This window comes from Strix aluco, chromosome 3 (genome assembly GCF_031877795.1).
Source record: "Strix aluco isolate bStrAlu1 chromosome 3, bStrAlu1.hap1, whole genome shotgun sequence".
Classification (NCBI taxonomy): Eukaryota; Metazoa; Chordata; class Aves; order Strigiformes; family Strigidae; genus Strix; species Strix aluco.
In genome coordinates, this window is record NC_133933.1 from 45,098,708 (window position 1) to 45,122,954 (window position 24,247).

General features: G+C 38.7%; 1 protein-coding gene across 1 annotated transcript in view; it reads left to right on the top strand.

Annotated features, from left to right (window-relative positions):
* PLD5 (phospholipase D family member 5) overlaps nucleotides 1-23,545 on the top strand; it is a 187,067-nt gene extending 163,522 nt beyond the window's left edge. The window contains exons 6-10 of the mRNA XM_074818374.1: nucleotides 7,851-8,048; nucleotides 12,083-12,222; nucleotides 14,353-14,518; nucleotides 20,691-20,805; nucleotides 22,427-23,545. Of these exons, the coding sequence (XP_074674475.1) occupies nucleotides 7,851-8,048; nucleotides 12,083-12,222; nucleotides 14,353-14,518; nucleotides 20,691-20,805; nucleotides 22,427-22,662 (855 nt within the window). The 3' untranslated portion in view covers nucleotides 22,663-23,545. The remainder of the gene's footprint in view (nucleotides 1-7,850; nucleotides 8,049-12,082; nucleotides 12,223-14,352; nucleotides 14,519-20,690; nucleotides 20,806-22,426) is intronic.
* The last annotated feature ends 702 nt before the right edge of the window (nucleotides 23,546-24,247 follow it).

Genomic DNA, 24,247 nt, shown 5'->3' on the forward strand with positions numbered 1-24,247 from the left:
ACAAAAACTGTGTTTCAAAAGAGAAAGAGAATCAAATTATAATTCATATTAATTAGATTTCCTGCAGTAAAACAAGAAATAAATCAAACATGATCCTGGAAAAATGGTTTCTTGCAGTTGCAAGCTTGCTTTTTCCCTAAAGAGACACTTGTGCTTGCTTTGAGGGGGTAATGAAACTGTAAACTGAAAAGTCATTTGAAAATGATAAATTAGGCTGTGATTATGCCAAGTGATATTAATTATGCTGATAGGCTATATAGCAAGGAATTTTTAACTGATTCAGTTCTGCCTTTTAGCTTGCTCTGACAAGTAGCAATGTGTCAGGCTTGGTTCATTAGTGAGCTGCTTCAACTGCAGTAAGAAACCCCAAACTTGCACTCTCAGTTCTGTGTTAGGTTCTACATTAACATCATCAAAGAGTGGTCCATGGTTTAAACAAATTTTATGTGGATTGTTTGTACAGATTTATTTTTGCTGAGTTGTCTGTATCAATAGAGCAGATGGCTGAAAAAGAAAAATTGTGATGATTTTTTTTTTTTTCCTAATGTCACAAGGACACGGGGGATTTCTGGTTTTCTGCTTTGAAGATGTATTACTACCACCTCCCCATGAAGTTCTTTTTAAACCACACTATTTTAAAACGAGACCCCCTTCTGCATGGGTGTCTAGTTTGCTTTGTATCTCAGTGGCAGTACCTTTCAGCAGAAATGAAATGCTGAACCTAATACTTTTTTCAGCATGGTTTTCTTAAGATCAGGGTGCTATGCAAAATAATGATGGAACTATCTACTGAATATAAGGTGAAGTGGAAATTAGTAGAGCATCACTGTGCAGTTTTGTGTTCTTGGCCTACGGACCAGCAGAAAAAGGAATGGGACACAAAAATTATCAGCTCCTAAAATATCTCTTCTCCCTTATTGTAGCAGATTTTTGCCATTAGGTAATAAAAGTAAAAATAATGTATGACGTTGTAAATTCTCTGGGACTTTTATTCTGCAAGAACCCCACAGACCTAAATCTATCAAATGCTCTTTTTAAAGGTGAGAATTAAAGACCAGTGGACTGCTAGTGGCTGCCAATTCAAATGTACTTCACCAGTTCCAATGGGGTACAGTCAGTCTACTCATGTCCCTTCCTTTGCTTTAGTGAGAGCATGTCACGGCTTTATATTGAAATTCAAGGCCAATGCTGGGTGCACTCTCTATTGAATACATCACCTCTTCTTGATCACATGCTCAGATTTATTTCCAGTACAGTGGCTTGAATGACAGTTTTTTCGTTTTCAGTGATGGGATCGAGTTCCAGCTCAGGTTGAGACTGCATTATTATGTCAAGTGGAAGGGACTTTTTTTTTCTAGTTCAGTAGAAATTCTGTCTGCAGAATATTTTCAAATCACTTTAAAGCAAGATGATAAAAAGTTAACCTTTGGCCTTAGATGACAGCTGTGGGGCATAGGCCAGGCACAAGAAATATCCATGTGCAAGACTCACAAAGTGATTCACTGGAGAATGGTTAAGAATTGAATCTAGGAGTTTCAAAATACCATTTATTCAATAAAAGTGTCTATAGAAAATAGGAACAATAGTTACAGTGACACAGTTAATCTCAAAATTTAATCTGTTTGAATTCTTTGAGTAATCTTCAAAAGCAGTTTGCAGTTTTCAAAATAACAAGGAATTCAAGAAGGAACATTTATTGTGCCCTAGATGATTTCTGGCATCCAAAGATACTGTTAATTTAAATTTTGCATTACTTCACTCTCACATAGTTTAAGCTAGACAGAGTTTATACAGTGCTTTACCATTTGTATTAATCTTTTCTATTTAGTATTTCCCAACAGTAGTGTAGCTCCCATGTTCTTACCAACATGGAAGGAAAAAGAGGAAAAACTGGAACCCAGAGCAGAAGCAGGACTGTGCTGGATTTGGATTTCACTGAATTACTTTTGATTTTAACATAACAAAGCTGTGAAGCTTCTGCACTGTTTTACTAGCCAAGCATGGAGAGAGAATTGGGCTCAGGATGCACGAGGATAGGTTGCAATTTCTAGAGAAGTGTTAGCTGAGGTACATGCTTTTGCTGATTTGGTGTACTCTAATACCTGCATAGGTTTTGTGAGAGAAGAGCCAGGCAGTGTGTCAGCCCTCTCAGCCTCTGCAGCATCGGGTTGCATTTTTGGTTTACATCAAAATGACGGCTATCTGAATGGGGTCTACTACACTTAAGGAATTTGTGATGAGCACTACTCCTGTAATTCTGTTATAGCAAAGTCTGCTACAACAGTCGTGTCAAACAATACTGCACAAAGAAACACTTTTACCTTTCTCAAATCTCTTTGTCTCTTTCTCTCTCTGTTGGTGATGGTCGCTCCCATGAGGACGCCCTTCCCCTCCTGCACTGCTGCCACAGGCCACTGCTCAGCTGTTACCTGTGCCTGGCATGGGACTGGCACACATACCTGCTCAGCAGGTTTTGGTGAGAGGTAAAGAACAGCTGCGCAGAAGGCAGCCTTAAGGTGATGTTATGTGTGATTGGAAAAGATTCACTGAGCATTGAATGATACCAGATGAAAACATAAGGGAGGTTTGCAGTAGGCGTCAGGTAAGACTGACAACCAAGTGAAAAAAAAAAACAACATGTGTTTGGAGTGCAGGCTAATGAAATAATTAGAGCACATTTTATGAAAAGATAATGAATTTACTACTGTAAATAGCTGTGGTCGGCTCTAAGGTGGTAATTAATACATTGTATATTATTTTTCTTTAGCATCTATTGAAAATCTTAGGTCCTTTTAGGCCTTAGTAATTGATTTATCAGTATAGCATGCTTTTTGGTACTCCATTACTCGCCCCTGTTGTGATTCTGGTTTTCCTTGGTCATTCATTTGGAAATTGGTTATTAAAAGTCACAGGCTTGAAAGGATAATTAAATACATTTTCAAACACAAGCAAATGTGAGATGCATACACAGTCCTGTATATGAAAAGTCTACTGAGTAAATTTAGTGTGCAATAGACTACCTGTAGTTAATCCAGAGTTTCTGTAGCACAGGCAATGGTTGCACAGCCCCTGCCAGTGGCCAGAGCTTTTGGGCAAATGGCAGTTAATGCCTGAGGAGAGCTGCCTATCATTTTCAGGATCAGGCTCAAGTGTGAGCAATTACTAAAAACTTTTTCTTTAAAAGAAATTAACAAGGAGTTTTCTAAAGCCTCCTGCTACATTTACCATAATTCAGATATTGCAAGCTGTGAACCAGATTGTGCCACTCTTATGTAGGTCAAATAGTACCTTGCCTACACAGTGGGGTTGTCTCTTAGAGTGAGCTCAAGGTAAATATAAACCACACTGTCTAGTCTGCACCGTGCAGGATAAGGACACATCGTACACCCCGTCTAACCCATGATCCAAATGTATTTGAGAAGTCTTGCTAACACTCTTTCTCAGTTTAGGAAGCTTACACTGTTATGGGTCCACAATCTGTATTGTTTAGCTTCTTTTCCAGTGTTTTTTTCATTTTGTATACGATGCCTACAAATGTACAAGCAAAAATTCCTGTCTGTGAAATCTTGCTCTTTGTCCAGTCTAGTAAGGAATTCCTCCTCTTGTCATAGTAATCACTATTTTTCTAGCTAGACCATATTACTTCTTGTAGCTTCACTGATTTCTGTAGTTAGAGCGTCGTTGTACAGTGGGTTTAAGCCACCATTTCTTGAGCCTTGTGTAGCCATTCACTTCTCTGGTGCTTTAAGAAAGCCCTTGTTGACGAGAAAGAGAACCAGTGATTTGGTAGCCTTTAACAGTTGCTCTGCACAAATGTAAATGGCTTGGGGAAGAACAAGGAAAACCAGCTCCCATGTTTTTCATTCTTTGAGAAGAGCACTCATGGTGGTTCTTATCAAAGAGGGAAAGAAGCCTGCTCATGAGAGGACATAAAATGCTCTATCCAGAAAAACATTCCAGTCCCCAGCACATGCCCTGAAAATGTCATTCATAAGCAATGCTGCAACTTTAACATCCAAATATTTCAGTTGCATTTTGAGGTAATCAAATTTGTGACTCTTTATTTTCATTTCAGATTTATCTTCCTTAGTTTAACTAAGGTTTTGATTTCTTGAGATCTTCTTCACTTTAATTTTCTAAGTGATGTTTTCGTTACTGTGTTAGTTGCTTTTAAAACTCGGGATGAAGAAATACTTAACCTTGCCTTAAGAGCTCTTGCCCTGAAGGATTTTACCTTAACAGATACCTCAGATGATGCTTAGCTGCAGGTTTCGGTCACTACAAGCCAGGGAGCAACACTCAGATTTTGATTCTTTCAATATAAATGTTTTTTTCTGCTGCTCCTCTGAGACTATTTTTTAGAAAAAAATAGGTCAGTAATAACAGCATCTCTCAAACCAAAGAGAAAGTCTTTTCCGTTATCTAGATGACATACCGCTTCATACAAAACCTGTCTCCAGCACATCCCTGCTGCCCCCTCTCTGCAGTGCCTCCAGGATGATAGGCTTTGTGATTAACTGGAAAAAGAGCAGTCTCTCCTCACCTCAGAGTGTGGGAGTAAAAATAGGCTCAGCGTGGCAGACGCTTCTGAAACAGTATTTTTTTTTTGTTTCCAAACCTCTTGGGGCTGTTCTACAAGAAAGGAGATGACTGGGGTTTTACTGCATACATGTGCGCACTGTTTGTCTTGTTCTCATTCCAAGGTGTTGTATCATATGTAAACCAAGACGGTTATGAGGTGAGAGGCTGACATCTAACCTGGTTTCTTAAGGAAATTAAGTCTGCGCAATAAGCATCAGAGTTGCTATCTGCCTTCTTCCAGTCACTTTGAATCTACTTTTCAGGTTCGGTCAAATCTGAACCTTAAGTACATAAAAGCTTAATGAAAACAGTCAGCTGGATAAAGAGGATCGCTGTGTTTTCCCAGAGAGGGAAAGGAGGAGCTCAGCCTGTATCGTGTACCAGGGAATCCAGTGGGGCAAAGTGCTTATCACGGCTTCAGAAGCAAGAAAAGCTTTGATCAGTGCTTGCCGCCAGAGAAGCCAACTGCAAGACAACGCCGTGGGAAGACAGGGTTCATTACTGCACTGTAAATACATCTCTTGAAATGGCTCTGTTCCAGTCTGCGATTTGAGTGTAACCGCTGCGAGTGGGTGAGTGGCAGGGCCTCAGCCAGGGCAGACATCTGCTCCCACGGGGGAGTGTCAAGTTCCTGGGCAAAACGGGCTGGTCCCTGTGTGCTTCTGTTCGTGGGGGGAGGCTGGCGGTAAGGCATGGCTAATGCTTCCTTTTACAGTCAGACTAGGTGGTGATCTGTAAAAACTGCACTTAAAAAACCCCATTACTGCCCCCAGCTTCCTCCCCGTCTCTGTACATGAGGAAGCACTTAGGCAGAAGGGCAATCATTTAATTCACAGGGAGAGGACACACTGCAAGCACTCCTGCTCCAAGGAGAGCTTCTCACACAGATGCGATCCTGGCAGCTTCTGGTGTACTGTGAGGACACTATTTTATCTTTACTTTTAATGGAAGGGATAAAGCAGAGCAGTAATAACGGGACTGATAAATGAAAGGAAAACTGTAACCACATAATTATGTCAGAATCAACTAACAGCCATGAAAAGCCGATTAAACCACATTATGCAGATACATGTAACAGAATACTATTAGTAAGTCCTTTGCAATGGCATGCCTGGCAATTAAGAGAGGAGTATTGGCAGCACACAGTGAAAACAGTGATAATGTATAGTTTAAAATGTTTGGAGACAAACAGTGCATAGAGTACAGGGACACCCTAGAACTGAATACAGGAGTGTCCTCAAAGATACCAGCACCCAGGGGAAGAACCGAAGATGTTATTCTAAATAGGCTGTTTGATGAGGATGTTGGGCATAGCTTGGAATAATTTATGTTTATCATGAAAATGAATTTACTGGCTTATCCATAAATTAAAGGCTGCAGTGCAGCAAGTAGTCTGTATTTTCCAACTATCCACAAATTTCAGGTTGTGCAGGCTAATGGAGGAATTCCATATTTTTTCTGAATTAAAGAAGCTTTGCAGAAATATTTTAATTTAGGCATTAAGAATATTAGGTAATGTTCCAGTGGTTGAAACTATTCAGTATTTGGGAATAAGATCACTCAGTGTTGTATATTGTTATGTATGTGGTATTTCCAGGTCGGGAACCTGAAGAAGGTGTCACCCATCGAGTTTCTTTCTCATTGGAGCACTGGGATGTGTTCTTTCCTTTCACCCACCATAGAGAGTGAAGGTCAATTCTATCCTTCACTTCCCTTCCTCTGACCGCTCTTGCAGAGTGGTTCTCATCTGCAGTCAGGGAGAACTGCACAGGATCAAGCTTTGAGGTAACATTAGTATGGGGTTCAGACTTCCCACAGGCTTTACAAAAAGATACGCTCCTACCAGAACCTGCTCCATGTGACTGTGGGGATCTCATCTAAGGGAATAAAACCAGTGGGGATTTTTTTGGTGTCAAAGGATGAGCATATGGGAAGTTCATACTCCTCTTATCTTCTTCTTCATGCCAGGCAGACTTCTGAGACATGCTACCAAGAGAGTTTGCTTGCAGAAATGCCAGCATGGATCCTTTAAATATTTATCCTACATATTGTTTTCCAACAGATACATGAAGGTTTTCTTCTCGCTTTATTTTTGGAGATGGCTGAACTAGTGTGAAATGCAGATAATGAGAGGTCAATAGCATGTGTGCCCACAGCAGTGCTTTCCTGAGTTATTACAAAGCAAAGGAAGGGAGAGAGTGCATGCAGTTACACTTTGATTACAGAAGCCAGGCAATATGCTTATAAATGAAATTCTGTCAGCAACTTAAGTACTAGGGATGTGCAATTAATCGATCTCTGCCAAACCAAGATTTATGATGACCAGGAGACATGCTTTTACTTAAAGGGAGAAGTGAGACTGTGTCCATAGAAGATTAAAGTATTTAATTGTACTATGATGTCTATATGTATTTGGGCTATTTTTCCTCCTACTTTGTATGTGAGAATGTGGATGCTTGCAGAGTACTTATCATGAGAGAAGAGTAATGATATCTCCATTTTTACATGTGAAGAAACTTGTCACCCAGAAATTTGGAGTAACCTAGGTGAGGTACCATACCATAGCAGTGAGGGAGTTAAGAACCCAACCTTTCTGTGTCCTAATTGTGTATACTATATACTGGATCATGCTGGATTTAATAGCACAGTAAATTTAGCTACTGATAGGATTAAACACCTGGGTTTGCATCCTTTTAACTGAAGCTGGAGCATCATAGTCCTTCTTCAGCAGAGAAGTAACTGATGTCCACTTCTTTCCTTTTCCAGAACTCACATAAAACAAATTGTTTCTGAAGTAAGAAACTGTCACTGGTAGCAGTGTGTGCTCCTACATCATCCAGCAGAAAGAATGCTTTTCCTGTAAACAAAATAATATAAAAATAGTAAATCAATAAAAAACACTCTAGCCAAGAGTAGTAAACCTTGGGCAACACCTGTAATAAAAATGGTACTTATGACAAATGGGTATCATGCCTAAGTTGTGTCCGTCCATAAGGTGTGTTGTATTCGATCAGAACATGCAGCTCTGACATACACGGAATATACAAACCCTGTTACAGCTTTTGCTCGCTCTTGACTTTGAAGATTTAGCTTATGTGTTCGCCTTTAAAAGAGTATTGTTAGGAGTGTTCTTGCAGTCAACAATACTACCGCTGAGCTCAAGGCACGCTTCTGGGAGATACCCCTCAGAAACTTTATGTTCTTGCTGCGTACTTCCACAGATCCATCAGCCAAAGCATCACTAATGATATGAACTTTTAATTTCACAGATGAAGGAACTTGGCGTCATCGTATACAACTGTAGCTGCCTGGTCCTGGATTTACAAAGGATATTTGCCCTGTATAGCTCATTAAGATACAAGAATAAAATACCTCCGAGTTGGTCTAAGAGACTATATGGAGTGTACGATACTCAGAATAAACTGACACTGCAGCTGAACGAGACAAAATCAGAAGCTTTTGTGTCGGTAAGTTCTGAAATGAGTTGCAGAGAGGGGGGGAAGGGAAGAAACTTATTTAACGCACCAGATTTTTGGAAGACCTGTAAACAACATCTGCTTATTCTCCTAATATTATCCTTTATGAACTACAGAGTAGTGAGACCAGGTTAGGTAGGTGTTAGTAGCATCTGTGAAAGAATCTCAAGTGTCTTTTCACTGATACAGAGATGTTCACAGTTCTCAGCAATAAGTCCATCATAATGCTGTGTTCTCCCTGACAGTATCTGTCAGGGAGAGATTACCATGGAAAAGAATTGCCATTAATAGGAACATATATGGTGTAAATTAAGCCTATACTTAGGTATTTCTCTAAATTGGCCCTAACTGAAGAAGATGCACATTACCACTATGTCCTTAACCAAAAGCAGCTACCAAAATTGAGATTCATGTGAGTGACTGGAAAGCCATCTATAGAGATGAGACCTCTACAGCTGTCACCTACACAAGACAGAACTTGTTTGGTAGTCTCATAATGCTGGAAAACCAAATCATTCTGCTGTCGAGGAAAACGGTTATTCCAATAGGTACGCTTTTGTGCGGAAGTCTGTAACTGAAAGGTTTTTTAAAAGTTATTTGCCTTTTCCTGTGACACAGAACAGGCAAATCACAATATTTTTTTTTGTTTATGCTGACTTCTGTGACATTGTTCATACATACAATTTGCCAGGACTGAGGATGCTGCAGGATTTCATTTGAGCATTATTCTTTTTCCCTTTCTCTGTAATGTTCACAGCTTTCCCTCTTGCATTCAAAAAATTATAGGGAGACCCTTCAAACTAGGTTATTTATTTACAGTAGTAGATAGAAGGTGAATGACTTGGGAGTAAATGCATTGTTCATCAGGCATCTAAAATAATACAGAATAAGCTTGATATCAGAGCTTGCATTTTTATCAGTGTCATTTATAAGGATTAATCCTCTTCACCCTGTTCCATTGAAAGCATTCATACTTCTATAGAACATTATCTACTATAGCTTCATTTTTAAATGACATTTTAAAACTTACAAAATTCAAGCAGCAATCCCCATGGAAGCACTGTCTGTGTGTGTATTTTTTATGGGAAAAAATTGAGTGGACTTCCATCTCAGCAGTGATGTAGCAAAACTGGAAAAAAGTACACAGAGTGATAGAGATGATGAAAGATGTGGAGTGTCTTTCATTTTGGAGGTAATTACATGACTAAAACCAATCCCTTCAAAATCAGGAATATAATGAAATTGCTAAGAGTTATTTACCATTCTGTATACAACAAGAGGCAAAACCCTATTGCTTTATAGCCAGCTATGTCTAAAACAGCACAAGGCACGTAGCACACTATTAAGTTGCACAGCCACCAGCATGGGAGGATGGTGCAGATGAGTGGTTATACAGAGCAGGGTTTACCTTGACTTGCTGGGAGCCAGGCAGCACTCAGGTGTCCAGGATTTTTCACACTCCTACAATCAGTGGAGACACAAAGAGCTATTTTGGAGTAAAAATCTGGAAGTGCCTAACACAGCCAGAATTAATAGCCATCTGAAGAAGCATACGTTTCCATTGATTCTGGAGAGTCTTAAGGACTAGCGTAAATTAGAGACTGAGTTTTGGACAGTTAGCTAAGGAGCTGTGAAATGAACTCCTACTCCCTTCTAAGCAATCTCTAAGAAAAGGAGAAATTCTGCTGAAAGCCAGTCCTGGAGAGGCATACAGTAAGGAAAGCTGAGTAAGGCCAACTTTAAGGAATCTGGGATCCTAGACAAAGACAGGTGGAGAGAGACTACAAAAACTGTTCTGCAGTTTGAGAACGTTCACTTCCTCCCTGTGGTTTGTATTTTCCTTTTGTGTGGGCAACAAAAGCCTCTTCTCTTGAAATTCCACTTCACAAAACCTAAGGAAGGAGTCACTGGTACTCAGAAGCTCAGACCAGTGGAGTCCCACTCCAAGAGCTACCTGAATTTGTAGCCACAGCCAGTTGGGCTGTTTTTTCCTTTCTGAAAACAGGTTCTTCAATAAATTTCTCACCTACTAGCAGATTCTTAATGTTTGCAAGCATGTCCCTCTGAAAGACAGGCCTGGAGTTGCACTGGACTGGTTTGGTGGAGCCAGTGTTAACATCGCTGTCTGTCCCTGAACTAATAAGAAGAAAGTCTCTGCAAGCCAGGTAGTTCTCTTACTGCCATCGCTGCCCTGCCTGTGGGCAGGGGTGGTGGTGCTGCCCTTGCCCAGTGCGGCACCACTCCCTCCCCAGCCCTGCATTGCCTTCCTTTGGGAGCATCATCTTCTTTAGGAGACCTTTGGGTCTGGGATGGCACTCCCCCTCAAGCAGGGGCATGGCAAGGTACTCTTGCCCAGTGAGAATAAGTCCTGTTTCTGGTAGGTGAAGAGAAGTATCAAGTGGGTATTTGATCAGAACAGCAAGTACTATTCAACTAATATGGAGAAAAGTACTACAATATTCTGTGACTACAGGGAGGTCAGCCGCACCACAGGGTAAGAAGTAGAATACCCAAACACAAATGTTACAGTAAAAGCTTTAACAGAAGTTTTTCTTCTAATTATCTTCTAAATGTCTTTCACTTTCTAGTCTTTATATTGAACGCATCTGAAAAAGTCAATGCAAAGAATTTCTTTCTTTAGCTGTTCTGTAACTTAAAACTTCTGCTCAAGATAATAGTAAGAGTGTAAGAATAAAATCTCAGTGCAATAACCTCCTAAAAGTTTCAGATAATAGATGTAAATTATATTTAACAAAATCACTTTACACTTTTTCTTGAATCAAAACTAATTCTTTGAAAATGTATTTCACTTTCAATGTTTGTGCTGTATAAAACAACAAACATAACACACAGTCACTGATTTTTTTTTTTCTTATACTCGGGAATCATGGCTTAGTGTTGCTTGGCAACAAAATCGTCTTCCAGACTGGCTGATAAAATGTAAGAGGTTTTGGTTGTTTTTAGCATTCAGGAATGGATCTGGAATATTGGTCTTGAAATCTTGCTATGCTTGATTTTCTAGTATTTTCTGAACTCAGTTGTAGTAAATCCTTAAGAACACCAGTCAATGATTAAGAAACCCCTGTGACAGGCATTGTATAGAAAGAAAAGACTAATGAAACCCCCAGGATCTGTCTCTAAAGAAAACATAGTAATCTAGATGTCAGCTGCAACCCAATCAGATAACAAAGGTGAGAAGGTGATACAGCAGCAGGAAGGCCAGCAGGGTATGTCAGGGCCAAGTGTTAAGAAAAGGACAAGTGGTACCTGCTCTAACTTGATAAAGTGCCTTCAGCAACTTCTACCCCTAGGAGCTGTGTCGTTGCTTGTGAGCAACTTGTCAGGTGGTTCCACTTCTCTTTTCCTGCTCCGGCAGAAGAGCAGAAAGTCCTGGGCACCTCTGCCACAGATGGGTGGTTCCTGCTGGCTTCACCTTCCTGACACATTCGACAGCCCTAGGTACGAGGCAGAAAAGCTGAAATCTGGGCTTACCACTTACTGGCTAAGTACCAGGTAAACAGTTAATGTATACCTGAAGCTAGGTTTTAAAGACAAGTTTCCTGCAAAACTGCAGCATCTCCATGCAACAGTGACTGAGCAAATGGTGACTTTGTATGGGACTTCAAACAGAAGTGACATAATAGACTTACTACCTGGTTGCAAGTGATGGATCAGGCTCATGTGGCAAGAACACAGGTATCTCTCCATCTAATAGTAACCAGTCCTGGGACTCTTTGGAACAAAATTCTCTGAAATGGAACTTCAACTAGAGCTTCTTTGATGACAGTGGATGTTTTGAAGTTTGTGTCTTCTGCATTTTACCCACAGTTACCTCTAAATGGTGAGGCTTTCAAGGGGAAATTAAGCAAATAGCTCTCCTTTGAGTATTCTAGCAGGACAGTTGAAGGTATCAGTTAATACTCTCTACTAAAAAAAGGATACTTCTTGCCATCTCAAGAAGAATGAGGGAAAGAGAAAATAAGTCACGTATTTTAAATGCCATATTTGAACTTTTCCTTTCACAGAATTCACCTAAACTCTTCTGCCCAAAGGACAGAGTCCTGGATATTGAAGCTATATACAGTGTTATCGATGATGCGAAACAGTTTGTATACATAGCTGTCATGGACTACTTGCCGATCGTCATTGACACCAATGCTAAACGGTGAGTGTCCATGTCCAGGACTGGCAGGTTATCATAATGCCAGTGAGGTCTGCTGGAGAAAATGAACCCACAGGAGATTAGTTACTACTGTGGACCAATTTCTTGGGGCCCAATTCTGCTCTTATTGAAATCAGTGAGAGTTCTGCCATTGACTTAAATGGGAGCAGAATTGGGACCTAAGAAGACATTTCCAGTTCTGGGTCCTAAGCTTTGGATCTGCCTATCGAAGGAGATCAGAAATTGTCTAGTCTGACCATCTGCAAGTGACTGGGACCCAGGAATACAAGAACCTGCTTATACATCAGTCCTATTTCTTACACTATTATATTCACTACCTTGATACCACAGCTACTGGCATTTTATCAGTATCATACAGATATTCAACACGAGAGAGAGAGTGAGTGTGTGTGTGTGTGTTGAGAGAAATAACATGTTGTAAGTTCTTGTATACAACATGGGAGATGTCATTATTTTATTGAACTATACATATACATGAAAATTCCAAATTCAGCACAGATTACATTTGAATTATATCACATTTTGGTTAACTGAGAGTTGCTAAAACCAAACAAAACTAAGTAATTTTTCAACACCCTGTTTGTATGGATCATTAAAAAGCACTTATGACCCAAAACTGAAGCCACAGTGTAATAAAACCATCCAACTCAGAAGGCAGTATCCAGTGGTCCTTCATACTCTCGATAACACAATGAATTGAGCATCTAGCAAACCTCGCCATTCCATCCAAGCACTTTATTTGAACAACAGTTAAACCAAACTAAACACGTGGTTATGTGCTTTTTTCCAGTTTTGCATAATTAAAGATGTTTTGTTCAAATTTTTAAAAAAATAGCTATCATTTGACTGATATCAAGCATAAGCTGTTTCAATTCTGTAAGAGGGTTTTTCCAACAAACTCATTATGTACAGCCTCTTTCATAGTGAAAGAATCAGGGGTACAGTTGTAGGAACCTGAGTTTCACATATGCATCCCTTGCGTTTCTCCTTTATGGTGGACTGGGTCTTAGTATGTAAAACCATTACAGCATTGCAGTTGATGTTATTTCCTATACTCCTCCTCATTTTGTTCTGAAGAATTCAGAAATGTACTGCATTAGGGAGATCCAGGGAAGCCACCTGTGTGAATTCTTCAACATTTTTCTTACAGCATGGCTTTGTGTTTGAGGCATTCCCACAGCTTCTCTACTTTGTCAGCTCCTAGTTCTCTCTTGTAAGTTATTTTCTGGCATTGTAGAGCTCAGTTTTCATTAAGCTGAATGCCTTGATGCTGCTGGAATAAAGAAAACATGCATTTTCTTTGTCTAATTCTCCCTGTCCTGATCTACTCCCACCAAAGGTCAGGAACACAAAGCTAACTAGCAATTGTGACAATAGCACCCTGGAAGCCACCATCCTATTCATAGCAGAACTTCTGCAATCCTCATCAGGAAAAAAGGTAGCATCCTCCTTAAATGACCCATCTTCATCTGCTACGGAAGAGTGCAGGCACACTGCACAGCAGCAGCTTTCCTTTTCCCAAGCAAGAGATTACAGAAGGCATTCCAGTCCCCAGCCTGTATGGTCCTAGTACGGCTGAGAAAAAAAAAAAAAAAAAAAAAAAGACTACAGTCAGGGAGGGATCCAGGGTTCCTGTTCACTTACTGGTGTAACCAACAGAAAATCCTTCTTGTCCGTTTGTCTGTGCTGGGTAAGCAGCACCCTCTAGCTGTAGCTCATTCTCCTGGTTCTCTGGCACCGCAAGAGCTCCACTGCTCGCAGCGCAGGCAGTGACACAGGAGTAACTCTCCCAGCTACGGGCAGCCAAGGTACCTGTATTCTGTGCGAGTGTTTTGACATTTCTCCGTGCACCTTCACAGATGAAAGATGTGGTCAACCATCCACAACCTCACTGTTCCCACAGTGACAGTTTTGGTGCAGGGCAGAATGACACAGAAGAGGATGCTGGCAGATGTGTTCAGTGAGAATCCCTATAAATGAGAACAGCATTCCTTCAACAGATAGAAAATGAAATTCACATGTGTTTAGTGTTCTCTATGATGTCTAGTCTTGGCTGCATAAAAATCCAACACTTTTTAAGTTCTCTGAATATATTGTATTCTTTCTCCACAGGTACTGGCCATATTTAGATGGGAAGATAAGAGAAGCGTTAGTTTTACGAAGTATTAAAGTACGACTTCTCATAAGTTTCTCAAGAGACACAGATCCCCTTACTTTTAACTTTGTTTCATCTCTGAAAGCTATTTGCACTGAAGTTCCAAGCTGTAGTTTGAAAGTTGTAAGTATAATCCATATTGCTTTGAAATCTGATATTTCCCACCCACCCTCCCCCCCAAAAAATCAAGAAAACTTCACAACTGAGAAGTATTTTCTGTTAGTATCTTTAAATTTCATTAAATAAGCCAGGAAATGTAGTATAATGAACTGAATGTATTCCTAGTAGTAACAGACATAGAAATTAAGACAGAAACATAGAATGATGCCAAAAGGCAGTCTGTGATGGAGAGCCTGTGTAAAACACTGCACGTGGTCTTTCACAGCAAAGCTAACAGAACCGTACTCATATGTCTTGTTTATACTGGCTGATAAGAGTAAATCTGACAGCACAAAGATGTGTTTCAGTCTGGATTCGTGTAACCTTACTGTTCACCTGCATAAGCATCTGCTTTTCCTTTAATCAACTACAGAGTGCAAGAAAAAATAATGAAGATTTTACATTACATTCAGGCTATAAATTCAGAATTGGGAAGACTAGAACAAGTATCATGTGAACACATTAGACATGCAATATAGGAAAGTGAGAAATACCATATGTATTAGAGAACAGAGTACATAGTGAAGTACTACTTTCAGTTTGATACAGTTCATTTTTATGAACTTGAGGCACCTGGAAATCAGCCATCTTGGATCAATTCATCTTGGATTAGATTTCTTTTGGGTTTTTTTTGGCAGATAACTGTCTTAAACAATCTGCTGAATTATTTTCACTTCTTAAATTGATAATCCACTAAATCAATTTAAAATCAATAACAATTGTAAAAAAAAAGAAGTACTATTTGTGTTATACACACTAGTTGATATTTATGCATATCTAGAAACAGGGATTTTTTTTATAACATACACTGTTATTACAAGTTTCCTAGGTAAGAAGCAGCATAAAGTGTGTTTTTAAGACAAAAAGCCCATACATGGCTGACACTCAATTTTGGGTAACTTCTAGCTTGTTCTTTATTTATTATCAAAATTCTATTTATGTTTTTAAAATTATTTTTATTTAATCACCATCTAATGCTCTACATACTCATATATATTTCCATCTATTTACAGCAGGTAAAATCTTTAGTACAGAATTTATCTTGTCAAGAACGAAATGCTAAGAGGAAAAAAAATTATTTCTAGACATCTAATCTAAGTAGATAGTCTAGCTAGAATATCTGCAGTTAGATAATACAACCTCCAGTAAAAAAATGAGACCGCCTCAGATTTAGTCATAAAGGTACAACACACCACAGTACCTGTGTGCTGTGCATCACGTGTTCCACACGCTGGGTAAGTCACTGCCTTAAGCCTTGGTTCAAGTAACAGCCCAAGGCTCAGAGTTTACTGGTGTCTGTTTGATTCTGGTTGAAACTGTGCCACAGGCTCCATCACAACACTCCTTTACTTCACAGAACGTGTCAGATGAGCACTGTTTTTTTAAAACTGCATTTCTTTTGTATTCATCTGTTCTAGCCAGGATCAAAGGGAAACAAAATTATGTGTCTGTATGGGGGAGAAGGAGTAGGCTAACAAGGTAAAAACTAAACTTGAACCTTTTGAATTATTGGAAAATTATGTTTTCCCTTTTGGTTCTGCTTTGGGTATGAGAAAACAAAGTCAAACAAAACTCTGTACAGAAAATACTGTCATGTATTTGTTTATACACAAGAACACTGAAATTTTAAGAGAATGTTAAGTTACAAATTCTGATTGAAATTATACTTAAAATTGCTAAGTTGTCCCAATGCCTCAATATTGTTCTGACAGAAATGGCACCCCTGCCCCCCTTCTTCTGTTCTCTTGAGGATAATATACCTGAGTTCTACGAAGCATATTCAGTAACTTTTTTCTTTCATTTAGCTTTTTATCCCTGTGATATGTCGCCGTGATTGTTTTCCTTTTTTTTTATGCCTGTGGAAAGACCAGTTTGTGTAGGAAGTTTCCAGCGAGCGCCAACGGCTTGCTGCAGCTGCAGGGAACACTGTTCTGCCAATGGCAGCAGCCCGAGTTACACCGTCATCTTGGAGGAGGCTGCACAGATATAATTTCTCTGTTAGATGGGAATCTCTTCCTGATTTCCCCTGGTCTCTGACCAGGCTAATGGAAGTTCTGGTATTGCCTAACTGCAAGTATATAGTTAGAAACAGGGACTGCAAACCTGTTATGCCTAGCAGTGTCCTGATCAAAACCAGCCACCAAGCGCTGTGCATGTAATTTTTCAGTCTGCTGTTGAGGTCAGGGAGGCAGGAACTGCAAAACACAATTTCCTAGTTGCAAACACTGAATTGTAACCGTGTGCTCTATCTAGAAGCAGGTTTTCTTTCTCTTCTGCCACAAAACCTTGATAATACTGGGCAATTAACATCATCAGTGCAGTAAGAAAATGCTTAATCCCTCATTATGCGTTCCTCAGCATCTCACTCAGAGTCCAGTTCACATAAGCATTAATAACTATTGGATTCAACTGAAACTGCTTTGAGAGTGCAAACTCAATACAAGTACTCTGAAAAAATGATCACTGGGAAGAAGGCACGAGGAAAAAAAACTTTGTTTGAGGACTAAATAAATGCTGTAAGCACACATGTCAAGGAGCAAACTGCATACCAAACCGCTGCTTATTCCAGGAACTCTGTCCTATGCACTGAACCACTTGTGGTCATGAAATTAAAGCTTGAATAATCATAAAGGGTAAACTCAAGGTGAAGAGCTCACCATTGTGCTTCTTGAGACCTTAATTCCAGTACTCCTTAAGTCGTGTGTGCTTGACCCTGTAAGTACATCTTATGCACAAGAATGCTCAGTCTGACTCTCAAAAGAGCAGTAAAAATGGGCCAGCTCTGTCAGGTACAGTGCTCAGCTGAAAAAGGTGCATGTTTTTGAAGGGCCCATAGAAAGCATGAACTAGGACAAATTGTCTTTCGACAACTAGAGACCGGGAAGGAGTGGCATAGAACAGATGCGTATCTACAGCACAAGTTGTTCTTGAGCCTCCACATGAATCTATTTTTGAGTTGTGCAGGTGTATTCTGCTAAGAGGAAGGAAAAACTGAACCTTTCAGTAGTTCTCAGAAAGCCAGAAATGCCCTACGAGTAAACAAAGTGTTATGGATTAACTGTGAAACCTTTGCTCCTAAGCACTAATTTAATTTTAAAGTTCTAAGCTCCTAAAATAAGCATGGAAAAGATTAATGAAATGTTAGCGGAAGGTGGTGTTTTATTAACAGAGTACTTCTGCTGAAGGCGTGTGTTGGAGAATGTTAGGTTGTGCTACTTAATGTCAGTGCTGGTTCACTTGCTCATGTAAGCTACATTTGTGTACTCTCTTTGTGAGGGCAGATGGGTTTCCCTAGTGGTATCTGTCTTGCCAAGGAGTTAATGGCTTCTCTGCTGTTGCTGGAGAACACATTACATTTTCAAGCCTTCTATATTTTCCTGCGTGAATCTGAAATTTTCTCTTTAAGTTATACAAACAGAACACTAATGTATGATTTTTCAATTCAGCACATCTGCTGAATCTGTCTCAGTTTGACAACTCTAAGCTTACATGATTATTGTGCTTGACTATTTTTACATCAAGGTTTTTACTAAATCTCGTAACACTGGGAAGAAGACAGCTTGTTATGTGTCATTTCCTAGCATTAAATACTTTACCCATTTGCCATACTCAGACTATTCCCTCCAATATTAGTATTAGTCACATGGTATCTTCCACATCCCTGTGAAGAGTTGCTGCAAGTACCCTTGATGGGCACCCTATGGCCGCTAACTGTCTCCGTTCCTGTTTTGTTGCGCCAGGAAAAACATGACCATTTTCTTCTGGCTTTATCCAAAAATTCAAGACCCTTTCAGAAAGCTTCAGATCCATCTCTGGCTTGCTACATACGTCCTTTCTGTGGTGGGTGCGTGTTTGTAGAGCCGTTCCTCAGGCACACAGTTGCAGTCTTGGTGTTGTCCAAGAACTCACCCCTAATATCTAGTAAACTTTTCTTTACAGCTGCTAAGATGGTTTTTTAAAAAGTGTAATGATATAGTTGTTAGTGATGTTAAAAATACGTAATTAAAGTTATGATTTAATCTCCATACAGCTTAGTTAGATGTGAATATACAACATAAATCTCATTTAAAGGATAGATACTACAGTTGTACATAGAATAACCTTTTTGGTGCTCTTTGTAACGCAATCACTCAAACAGTTTGGGTGGTTGTGCTTGTTTTTAAGTTCAAAAACCTGTCTTTTGAATTTTGCTAGTATTTGAACTCATTACAAAAAGTTAAGCTGTGGAAGATAACAATCCCCATGTACAGGTAAGTAAGCATGTGGTGACATATGAAAACCAGAGACTGTTTAAGGAAACAACTCTGTGATAGTTATTGATCATAAAACTGCACAGCAGTACCATCCAGTATTTGGACACTGAAAAAACACAAACTGTTTGAATTTTATTTCTAATGCACTAAAAACCTGCTTCACCCCTAATAAACTTTCATCATTGTGGGGAGGAGCAGTGTGTCAGTCCAAGATCAGAGAGTTTCCTCAGTGCTGGAATCAGCAGGAGCCTGAACCAGCCTTGGTATTTTACACAGAGCTCTTCCAAGCAGTTTTGGTACAACCTCTGACAACATAAAATCTACTCCAATATATTTTCCAGTGAGGAAGAGAGAGATTCTGACAGAGTCCACAGCATAAGTTGTTAGACAAACAGCAGCCTCTGGGCTACTCTACCTACCTCTTGTCTGCAACTAAACCCTTTTAATTAGGTTTGGTAATGCTAATTACAGATAAGCCTCTTCATTGCTTAGAGGAGAGTTCTCCAAGACAAACCAAACTATAATGATCAAGACTGATGATTAAGATGAGAAATTTTTTGAATTAATATTTATGTGCAGTTTTGAAGCAACCAGTGGTATAAAACCTAAAGCTGCCATTCCTGGTAATCAGTAACACCACATTTTGCAATAGTTGAGCAGTTTACTGCAAACCAACTTGAAACCCACCTACGTCATCAGCTGGGTAAAGAATGCTTTATAAAACTAACTGCCTGTGTGCTGTGCATAGACCTTTATTTGATTTAATCAAACTGATGATGTAGTCTACCACAGACATCACTACACTTCAGTAGTTTACAGTTGGGTTTTCCAAATAGTAAGATTATTCTGAAAGACATCTCCATAACCTAAAAGGATTCATTCAAGGTTTATATCGAAAAGAGCACTGGTTCAAGAGATGAATTTTGCATTATGGAAAACAGACCCCTGAGCATGCTGAAGGAGTTTTGGTGTGGGTTTTTTTAATCCTATTTTTCAATGTCTTAAGTGGGTGCAACATAGTATAGTGGGTGCAAGTATAGCCAGTTACCTTCATCAGTAATATATTGTGAATTAGGTTTGTTCTGAAGATCTACACCATTACCTCAATCAAAGTTTCCCAGTCATGCAGTAAATATTTAATTTTTCCTTCATCATGTTATTCTCTACTTCTGGTTTTGGAATCTGTGTCTAGCTATTAGTTTTCTTGATGAAACAAACAATGCTTAGATTTGTACTGGAAGTCTCATTTTTGTCTGGCACTGATCCAGACAAGGAGTGCATATAGCTCCAAAATTGAGAAAAAAAAAAATCTGACTCAGACTTCAGCCTTTAGGGTAAAACAAATGCATTTTCCTCTTGTTGTCTGGTAAATTTGATCTCTCCATATCAGATTTAATCCTGAGAATTTTCGAAGTTTCTGAAATCAGCAAGTTTCCTGTTAGAAACTATGCAACGTGTAATGTAAAGGTATTAATCCAGCTGTTGGTGTGCTTGCCAGTCCAGGTCCTGAAGCAGACTTCAAACCCCAGTGTCCCTTGATGAGTGAGGAAATGAGCTAAAGAAAAGTTCCTGGCTCTTACCATGCAGAGCACAAAGACAGGGTCATTTTGGTCATTTCATAGCCTTTACTACCTGGCACTGTATTGCTTTTAGTATGCGGTAGCCATATACTTTGTATAGTTCAAAAAGCCAAGGCATAGTGAGTATCACAAACCATGAGAATTTATTAAGAAATACAATGTGCAGTGTTTTATTAAAATTAATGCTTGGCTTAAGCTGTTCTGTAGCACTAACTTATTTTCAATAAAGAGAACAGACCATATCTTTTCTGTCCATTATAGAACAGTTCTCATTAACCTGCACTCCATTCTATTTTATGGCAGAAATTCTTTGACCTTGAGGAGGAGAGTGCATGCTTTCTTAAAGAACAGAAGAACACTTCTCTTCCCAGATTAAATCGTAACAAATATATGGTGACCGATGGAGCTGCATACATTGGTAAGTAACCACGTCTCAAGAAATTCTAGTTTGTACCCAAAATCTTGAAATAACACCCATTTGTAAATGAGGAATCTACAGCTGATATGCTTGTTAAGTTAGAATAATAGTTCCTTTCTTTGGAAACTTGGATGAAGGCTGAGCTTTGAGCCTCTTCGCATTTAAAAACTCTCTTTTTCCCTATGAATCAGTTTCTCAAAAGCAACAATCTGCTTTCAGTATTTAAAAACAGACTGAAAACACAAATACAACACACTATGAAGTAGGAACAAATTGGATTATTAACATGTTCTTTTGTTTCTGCAATCCAATGAAGATGGACTGTTCTTCATTTGCCATGTTATTACTAAAGCTATGGTCAATCCTGGTAAATACTGTACAAATGCCTTTCATCCTCACCTTCTGAAGTCTTTTCCCATTTACTGTAATGACATTTCAGATGCCCTCCTAACATTAGGTACATATCTAATTGGTATTTTGGGTTAAAGGTGTGTTTAAGTAAAGTCTCTGTATGGCACCTAGCAGAAGTTCATCATCAGTCAAATGCTCATTGAATGCAGGCTGAAAACTCCCTTTTTAACAAAACCTGACTGCTTGAGCTGTGCGTGAGCTGTAGGATCAGAAAACTGCCCCTGAATTAAAAAGCAAGTCATGAGATTTTATGAAGTCAAGAGAGAAAACATGCATTCTAATATGCTGTAGCTTGATGCTTCAGTTGCCTACTCCCTCAGCCTGACTTACTGCAAAGGGCTTAAAGCCAGCGATCGCAGAGGTGGTGAGTGAGGGCAAATGATGAGGCTTCAATTTACCATCCTTGACAACTTTAGAATTTTTAACATTTCCTGCTGAAGTAGCTGAAGTGACGTTGAAAGAAAGGGTATAGATTTCACAGATATTTTCATGTTTTATGTACGTTCACATACTGTTTTAAAATATGACCTCTAGTAACAGCATTTTTTCTCCAAAATACTGCATGTGTTATAAATGTACAACTTAAATAGTTATAGTTCTAGTGAAATAAAAAGAATGACTGAAACACTTGGTTTACCTGTTTTCGATTAATCCAGTTATCCTCTTTGCCTTGCCATCACCAGGATTTAAAATGCTCATTCATTACCTTAGATTTCAACAAAGGTGGTAATAACGGGCATAAAACAGTAAAACCTGGTTTTCTTTCCTGAAATAGAGTCTATTGGTGGGTAACCTGTAAAAGGTCTGTTGGTTTGGCTCAGCATTATGGAGCAACCACTCTCCATCCCATCTACTTTTAATTGTTTATATGGCAAAAATTATTTTCGTTCTTGTCACTGAAAAGGCCAATGAGGAAAATAAATGGAGTAATAATACAATGTATGCAAAAGGAAGAGCAAGTCACTTTTGAATAAATAGAATAACCTCTTTTCACTTATGAAGGGTTAGAGCTGTTAAACTTCCAGAAAAGATCTGCACTACATACTGGTATGTAATGAAATTTTTTCTTTCCTGCTTGTACAGAAAACTTATTTCCATCTCTGCCCAGGTAGGTATTGGGGAAAAGGATGCTGGATTGCCTTTAGGGAGATTGCTTTTTTTTCTTTTTAAATGTTAGAAACTCATTGTATATTCCTGCCTTTACTTGTAGGTAATTTTGATTGGGTAGGAAATGCTTTTACGCAGAATGCTGGAGCTGGCCTTGTTATCAACCAAGCAGACGCGGGGAACAGCACAAGCATCATTAAGCAACTCAAGGCTGTTTTTGAAAGGGACTGGTATTCACATTATGCCAAAAGTTTACAACCAACAAAAATCCCAAACTGCTTTAATCACAAACTTAATAAAGCAACATCAAATAAGACTGCCATGAGCAATGTGAATTAGAAAGACTGTTTTACTGTTTAGTATGGCAATGAAGAATTACGTTGGGGTGTAGCCCTCTTTCATATTTACAGACAAAAGACTTAAAGAAAAAGCAAAAAAAAGTTTGGTTTGGGGGGGTGTTTTTAGGAAAAAGCACACTTATATAAAAAATGTCTGAACTATATTCTCTATATTGAATTATTTAGACTTTCAAATTTGTTACTTCTGACACTGAATGTCATTTCTGCTTCCATGTTAATTTTAATGTTCTGTGTTTGAATTTAACAGCATGTGTCAATTTTTCTGTTTGTTTTAGGACTTTCCCTAATTGCCATCCTGGCTCAAATGAAGCTTGAGGCAAAACCAAGATTCAAATGAAATGGCATTCTAAGATCAGTTATTATTGACATACAAGTAGATGGTAGGTTTACTGTATTAGCAAACATAAAGGAATAAGCAAACTTTCACCGATATGAGTCATTCCCTTTAAATAAATAGCCAGTCATGCAAATACTTCCCAGTTTTGAGCATTTAGTTCAGTTATCACTCTTTCATGTCTTCTAACTAGCCTTAAAATACCTTAGAGTTACATGACTGGTAGTTCATTCATCTCCTAAAAGTACAAGAAGGTTTTGATGGATTCAGGTTGGCCTCATCAAGTTCGTCATAATTCCTAAAGCCTCTCAGATAAATGGATTTTTTATAAAAGTCATGTGGATTCCTTTCAACATAATAGTTATTTCCAATTATACATGTTCCGTCTAACAGTGAAAATCTCTGGATTAATAACAAAGACCTAGGACTGATTTTTTTTTTTTTGTAATCTCAACATTTCTTCCCCAAGTTAAATATTTATCAAGTGTGAGTCAGCATTATCAAACCAATGCATATATAAAATTATCAAACCAATGCATATATAAAAAAAAAATCAAATACTGCTTTTTAGGAAGGTCAAGGGTTATGCAAAATCATGCAATAATTGTTGTTAAACAATCATATAGTCATTTTATTTGGTTTTACACCTGGAAGATTTTTCTTTTCTAACTTTTACTTAAAAAAAAAAGTGAAATGGCATTTTTTGTTAAAATTTTGTCCATATTGGTGAATACATCAGCACAAACAGAAACGTGATGCCTTCATTTTAGGCCACGGCTTCAGCTGTTGTTAACAGTGTGCCTCTACAAACACAACTCAGTTGCACCAAGAAGCAACTGCTTTGTAAAAGTGTGAATTCACTCTTTAAAAAAAATACATAAAAATGTTTGACAACAGATTTTTCTCCAGTTCAAGCTGTAATAGCTTAGTTTCGTAATAAAAATGTTTCATTACTATCCCTCTGTTTCTGTTGAAGAAATATGGCCATGAAAACAAACTGCATTCTGTGTTTTGTTAAAGATTCCCAGAACTTTTTCCAAAATGCAGACTTTTCTCACCTGGCAGTATGTTACTGAAGGCACACTTCAAAAGCAGTGTGCAAAAAGGAAAGGAAAACCAGCCATGTCCCAATGTACTATTTTAACCTTAAGAACAAGTTAAAAACTCACATTGAGTTCCAAAACGCAGGTTTCATTTACAAGGTTAAAAAAGTTCAAATTTATTTTAAAGT